The sequence below is a fragment of the Papaver somniferum genome, chromosome 9, assembly GCF_003573695.1.
Source record: "Papaver somniferum cultivar HN1 chromosome 9, ASM357369v1, whole genome shotgun sequence".
Lineage (NCBI taxonomy): Eukaryota > Viridiplantae > Streptophyta > Magnoliopsida > Ranunculales > Papaveraceae > Papaver > Papaver somniferum.
The window spans coordinates 169,582,479-169,589,643 of NC_039366.1; the positions used below are offsets into that span (position 1 = coordinate 169,582,479).

Here is a 7,165-nt window from a genome sequence, read left to right on the forward strand (position 1 = left end):
TACCCAAACCTGTACGTGGACTGAATGTGATGTGAACTTCGGAACCGGTAAAGTCTTAAGTTTGCAAACCGGTACGTGAACTGAAAAAGTTCTGTCAACTCCAGAACTCTGAATTACACCCTAAATTTGCAATCCGGTACATGAACCGCAAAAGTTCTATCAACTCCGGAACAAACCATGTCGATTATGATTCAAGTGTAATTAAACTATTTTTATGAAGTGATTTTCATTTGATCAATTCTCTAATTAACACTAGACTCATTTGATCACATAATTGTGACTCAATATTAATGTCTTAGTGAACATGAAAATGAGTGTTAAGCTTTTAAAGTTCAAATCAGCTAGGTTCGGCTAACCATGATGGACATAGTATTTATACATAGTTCGGTTACAGTTTACCTAACGAGAGTGTATATCTTGTATATGTGCTTAAAATTCAAAGCTTTCATCTGACGGTGAATATTGATTGCTTAGTTCCAGAGCCATGTTAGCTTAAACCTAAAGCAACCTAGGCTTTAAAGTCTATATAAGGGGAACACTTGGAAACTGGGATCTTTAAATCCTGACACTACTTTTTGGTGTGTCCTAGTTGTATCTAGAGTCATCCTCTCTAGAAACCCTTTTAGGGTTTAACGACTATAAAGACTTCATTGGGATTCGTGAAGCCAGGTCCAGTTATCTTTTATCTTGATAACTCGAGTATCCTGATCTTGATTGTTTATAGAGCCTTACTCCATCAATCAAGATAGATAGTAATCATCAAAGTTCTTTTCGTCTCAGACTTTGTTGATTCTACATTTTTTATACGTGTGAGGTGAATGATAATCTAGGATGCACTTCGGGTTGCATAAGTACGGATTTTGAGGATAGCCAGACTTTTTTCAAGTTTATATCGATTTTCATCACCTAGATATTTTGTTTGATCTGATCATCCGTTTAAATTGTAAATCAGGAAATCAATCATAGGCTTGATCTGTGGGAGCCAGATTTGGTTTGAAGTCTTCAATTGAGTTGAAGCAACTCTTAGTTGGTGTGAGACTGTCTAAGGGAATCAATTGCGCAGAGTCCTGCTAGGATTCAAGAGGCGTAAGGAGCGCAACTATATCTGAATCAATGTGAGACTGAGTTCAGGCTCAACTATATTCCAGACCGAAGTTAATTGGTAGTAGGCTAGTGTTTGTAGCGGCTTAGTAGAGTTTGGTATTCAAACCGTACTAGGTCCCAGAGTTTTTCTGCATTTGCGGTTTCCTCATTAACAAAATTTCTGGTGTCTGTGTTATTTCTTTTTCCGCATTATATTGTTTATCTTTATAATTGAAATATCACAGTTTGTGCATTGATCAATCATAGTATCTAGGTCCAACCTTATTTGTTGGATAAGACTTGATTGATCCTTGGATATTGGTTTTTGGTATTGTCCAAGAACTCTCTTTGTAGTTAGGTTCACGGATTCAGTTCTGTAAACGTTCTAACAACAAGAGAGAGATATAACTCTAGACACTTTCCTTGATTGAGTTTCTACTATCGGAGTTGTGTTGAGTTTGTCCATACAGATTACCTAAGAAAAAGTTGGTGGTGTATTCTGGTACCCCTAGTGTTTTCAGGATCCAAATCGATCTAATTTAGTGGTTTAGGTTGCAAATTTTTGACGTTATTCACTCTCTCTGCTTCTAATTAGGTAAGATCAGGGCGGTGGAGTTTTGAAGATATGGATTTGAATGTAACTAATAAAGAAAGTAGAAATTGTGACGAAGAATGTAATAATAATATAGTGTGGAAAAGGGACGAAGAAGATTTGGTATAAAACTCAAGACGAAAAAGGTACGATTTGCAATATGTTCCAGACTTCAGAGTAACGTTTCTACAAATGGGAGCGATTCAATTGCTGCTGCTAATGTAAGTTGTTTATATTTTTCATTTTTGATTTGGATTTAGTTTATTGTAATTGGATACTTCTTCTCGAGTGTTGTAAAATGTGAAATAAATATAAAGTTAGTTAGAATTAATTGATTGAAATGTGATTAACATTCAAAACCATGTTAATCGTTGCTTAATCAGATTTGTAGTTGTATTGTGGTGTTAGTATATATGAGGGTAGAAGTTAGTTCTAAAATTCTATATTAATGTGAAATGCACATATGAATTTACGTGAGCCAGGTTTTCAATAGAAAAATATAGTACATCCAGAATATCAATTGACAACTGAAGGGATTCATTAAGCAGAATTGATTGGTGAAGATGCAGTTACATATAGATAACTTCCTGCTTTGGCATAAGGCTGAACTTTGTTTCTTCATCTTCACATTCATGTTCATCCTCATTCTCATAGTCATAATTTCCTTCTCATGGTATATATACAGGTGGTTGTAGCTGCAGAGATCTGGGGAAGCTCTATGTGGTGTGGTCAGGCAACTTTTGAATGATCAGATTGAAAACTCCATAGAGCGCCACAATGGTAAGAAGCTATTAGATGGACAATAGTATGTCATTACGGTGGATTGGAAGGTACAATTTTAGATAAAATGCTTATTTCTTTTTGAATCTACCAGAAAGACCCTAACTTAGAATTTCCTTTCGTGTTTTTCCTTAATGAGAGAGCATCCCCTTTACGTAAACTGATTCTACGTAATTTGAGTTATCTTGATCAATACCTAATTGATGGTATCGCCAAACAAAATATAATCTATACGATTTTCGAATGGTTTTAATGGACAATATGATTCCGACATTCTAATTGTGGTCTTCACGTGTTTAATTGACGCTTAGTAGATCGACATAGTTAAATTTGCGATACACCTTTTTTTGGTGTCAACCCCAACACGTTTTATCGTTCCGTTAGTTTTCATAACTAATATGTGTTCTAATGTAGCCACAAATAATAGAAGCTGAAGGCTACATAATGAAATTGACTAGACATGTGAAGCTATCAGGTTATATTATGATAATGAAATACAACCAGACGCGCATGCCAGATGCTTTTATATGGGTTTTGATGAACTTGGTAAGTCTGTCTTGCTCTAGACCAACCACCCTAACTAATTTAATTTTCATCGACTAACTTCGTATAAACTAGCACACTCTATTATGCAAGGTAGATTATAACTTTTTTATTGTTTGGTGTGCAAGTTATTCTTTTACTTTCCGTACACTCTTTCTTACTAAGAAAAAGGGATGAGAATGGTAATACTTGCTTACTATCGCCTTTAATTCATTTGGCTTTTGTAGTTTTATTCAAATCGGTTTTTGTTGTTCAAATAGTCCTGTATGGGACTGTTTGTTCAGTTAATTCTCAGTTACGTCTACCATTTTTTACCCCATTTTTCTTGATTAGTCTGCTTTGAAAAGCATAATCATGTTCAAGGTCGAATTGTTTGTATCGCTCTTTAGACTAAATGGTCCATATCTGTAGTAATTGACATCAATATCTACTGCTTGCACAAAATCATAAAGAACATGGTAGAATATGAATGGACTTTTAGTTTATGTTCACTTGAACTACAAAATTACCGAGAGAATATTTTGACTTTTAGAATATGAATGGACTTTTGAACGAAATAGCAGGAGCATTGCGTGTGCGTCCAGACTCCAGACCACTGATCTAACAAGAAATAATACCCCATTTCATTTTTACCCATTCAGCCGGAGGAACAGATATGGGTATTGGAATTTGCTAATTGACCCTTTTCCTTGAATTATGACTTTTTGTAGGTAGATTAACACAGAATTAGGAACAAGATAGAAGTCAAAGAACAAGACCAAAACAAAACAAATAAAAGTAACAAGCCAAAGTGTGCTTGACTTTATAAAAGATTCAGACAGGTGCTGCTCCGTCCACACAGCTATTACCAATTTCACAAGCCGTCGTATTTCATTTTTCTCCGTTTCTTTTCACCTCTTTCGTAGAGATACAATAAACATTACATAAACATTCAACTCTACAAGCCAGATAACAGAGACAAACAAAACCCTAGCGTCTTTAAATACTTTCTTCTCTCAATCCCTTATTCTTTTTTCTCTCAGTCGTCTTTTTCTTTTTGTTTTCGGCGATGATGGAAGTGAAAACTCGAACAGTTCGATCACTTGTCAACAAATTAAGTTCCGTTTCAGAGAAATCCCAGATCGAATCAATTTGTGAGCTTCGATTAATGTCTAAACATGATCCAGAAAGTCGTTCATTAATAGCAGAATCAGGCGCTTTACCAATCCTAACAGAAACCTTATTTTCATCATCAGAAATTGCACAGGAAAATGCAGTTGCAACTCTTTTAAACATCTCAATTTCAAATAGAGATCTTCTAATGTCTACGCGAGGTCTTCTCGATGCTCTTTCTCATCTCCTTCGTCTTCCTTCTGCTACTCCATCATCTATTCAAACAGCTTCTGCAACTCTTTATAGTCTTTTAGTTGTTGATCAATACCGTCCGATTATTGGTGCTAAACGTGATATTGTTTTTGCTTTAATTGATATTATTAAGAATCCTAATTCTCCTCCTAGATCAATCAAAGATGCGTTAAAAGCTTTGTTCGGAATCTCTCTTTACCCATTGAATCGTTCTACTATGATTGATCTTGGCGTTATATCTGCTCTCTTTGCTTTGGTTGTTAAAGATGGTAGAATTGGTATTGTTGAAGATGCGACAGCTGTGATTGCTCAAGTTGCTGGTTGTTATGAAAGTGGCGATGAATTCAAAAGGGTATCTGGAATTGGGGTTTTAATGGATTTATTAGATTTCTCCACCGGTTGTAGTTCTAGAACTAGAGAGAATTCTGTATCTGCTTTATTGAATTTGATTCAAAGTTGTGATGAGGTTATGACTCTTGAGATTAAAAAAGTTTGTTCTTCAGCTGCTTTAGATGGAGTTACTGATATTGTTGAAAATGGAAGCTCGAAAGCTAAAAGTAAAGCCTCTTCATTGTTAACGATTTTGGATAAAGGAGGATATCAAGATCTATATGAGATACGGGAATGAAGCTTTTACCGGTTTGATTTCCTTTTCTCTTTTACTGAAATCATTCTTATTAGTTTTTCATTTGTTGTATAATATTTTCATGAAAATTAAGCATGTCTGTACATAATCAAGCCCTGTGTTGATTTTTTTTTTTTTTTTGACACATAGTACAGAACATCCTAATAAATCTATGCATGAATTTGCTTATTCTTGTGTAAGGGGATTTGGGAATTTTAATTATATGTTTACTTCAATCCAAAAATATGGGCATCTCTTTTGTTTCTTTCCTTCTGTAGTTATTTTGTTTTTGGCCAGTAAACGATGGCAGCCAGAGATTGTCTGTTGGCCCCGTGACCATGAAGGAACTGGAAAATAGGATTGAGCTGAATTGGTCATTCTTAGACTTAATAGCTCCACTACCGTTTTCGACGTGCTGTGGGATGGGATTCTAAGCTGCCATTGAGGATTTTTACCACCACACGAAAGCCAGTTTCAAAGCAGGAAGTGTAAAGCTCTGCCGCTACGAAAGGGTTAGGTCGGCTGAGAAGGCATACTTCTTAATGATTCTTCAATGTGACGGTCTATTTTGGCATTTAATGGCGCGACCAGTTGGATAAACATATGGTTTGTGGATCCATAGTCAATGTTGCAAAGTCTACACTCATCCTTCAGTTTTCATACCACTGAAAATGAAATCATGAAGCGTAGAAATGGTTGCCCAATTTCGGATTTGTTTATCTTTCAAGTTAGCCAAATATGGGATTAATGAGTTTACCTAACATAGGCTACCTAACAAAAAGATTAATCATATATGCCCAAAATAATGAATTAGCAAGGGATGTTGGAAATGTTGTCATATTAGGCGACCTGTAATGAACCGGCGGATATGGTAGCAGTTAGCCAAAATATCATCAGATCCACCATAGTTTCTTTTTTATCTCTGATGTTGTTAACGAAGAGAAAACTGGTGTAAGCGTATCATTTCAACGTTTCTCCGAACGAAGATTTTCTTCTGTTGCATAAAAAAGAACAAGAAAAACTAAAAGATTGATTAATTAGAGATGTAATCTCATTACCGAGATCCATAGTCAATGTTACACATATTGTTGTCATACATATTGCGTGTTTCTGGTCAACCGTGTTTCCACGAAACTACACATGAATTCAAAACAAATTGCAGTCGGCCGTTTTCATCGTTTTATTATTCTTATTTTCTTCCACTGGTAACTTAAATATGATTTAAGATACATTAGTTGGAAGTTTGGACTAGCTCGAGGGTGTATATATGAAGTTTGGCGGCTTTGCGTTGGTTGTATGGAAAGAAGAAACTACTAGTAGGGAAAGAGCAAACTAGTCTGGTGTTTCTCGGTTATTTTTTTGGGCAAAGGCAATAGTGAAACAGAAGGGCTTACGGCGGGGATGGTGGTAGCAGCGTGGGAACCGCAGACCCAGAGGTTGCTGTATTCATTTTACCTTTTTTTTAGTTTAAGTACGGTGTTTGCTATAACAGTGAGGTGTTTGGAAGTAAGATGTCGGTGCCTGGTGATTTTGGAGTATGTATTGGCCATTAAGACGAGTACAAGTTTAACAGTGCCTAGCAGTAACCACTGACCTTTAATATTGCTTTCTCCTGTTTCTTTTCTCCGACCCTTCTTTGCGTCTTGTAGTGCGATATAGATAGGGACTGGAGACTGGACACGCCAAAAGTCAAAAGTAGGTCACTGCATCACTAACCTCTTTTTTTTTAATGGAAATCAATCATATTTCAATTAACTCAACAAATAATTCTAGGTATAGCGCCCCTACGAACACCACCAATACCGCCTTTCTTACGTATATTTTTCTATTGGATCCCATAGTATTCCGTTCAGAACTCGCCGTTATAATAAAAATGTTTGTAGTTCCCCTTCTAAGGGTATAATCTGGTTATTTTTGTTTTAGTGTTGTTTTCTGAGGGGTTTGTCTAGAATTAGTGTTACTTCAAATCATAATAAAACTCAAATACAAATGATAACATCAATTGTATGTAAATCGCGAAAAGGAAGAGTCATAAACTGCAAAAAAAATATCCAATTTTTATATGTGTAGTAGTGATGAATGATTGTGTGAATCGACCACGACCATTTAAACTGACTATCTTCTTTAATAAGAAATGTTTCAAAGAAAGTAGAGTATTTTGAGTCAAAAATGCGTGTCGCATGTGTTAAATGGTCTGC

At 35.7% G+C, this 7,165-nt stretch overlaps 1 protein-coding gene across 1 annotated transcript; it reads left to right on the forward strand.

Moving 5' to 3' along the window:
* The first annotated feature begins 3,823 nt into the window (after positions 1-3,823).
* Positions 3,824-6,150, forward strand: LOC113313310 (U-box domain-containing protein 11-like). Its single transcript, XM_026562066.1, has one exon. It carries the CDS (start codon positions 4,047-4,049, stop codon positions 4,968-4,970), a length of 924 nt encoding a protein of 307 aa, XP_026417851.1. The 5' UTR covers positions 3,824-4,046; the 3' UTR covers positions 4,971-6,150.
* The last annotated feature ends 1,015 nt before the right edge of the window (positions 6,151-7,165 follow it).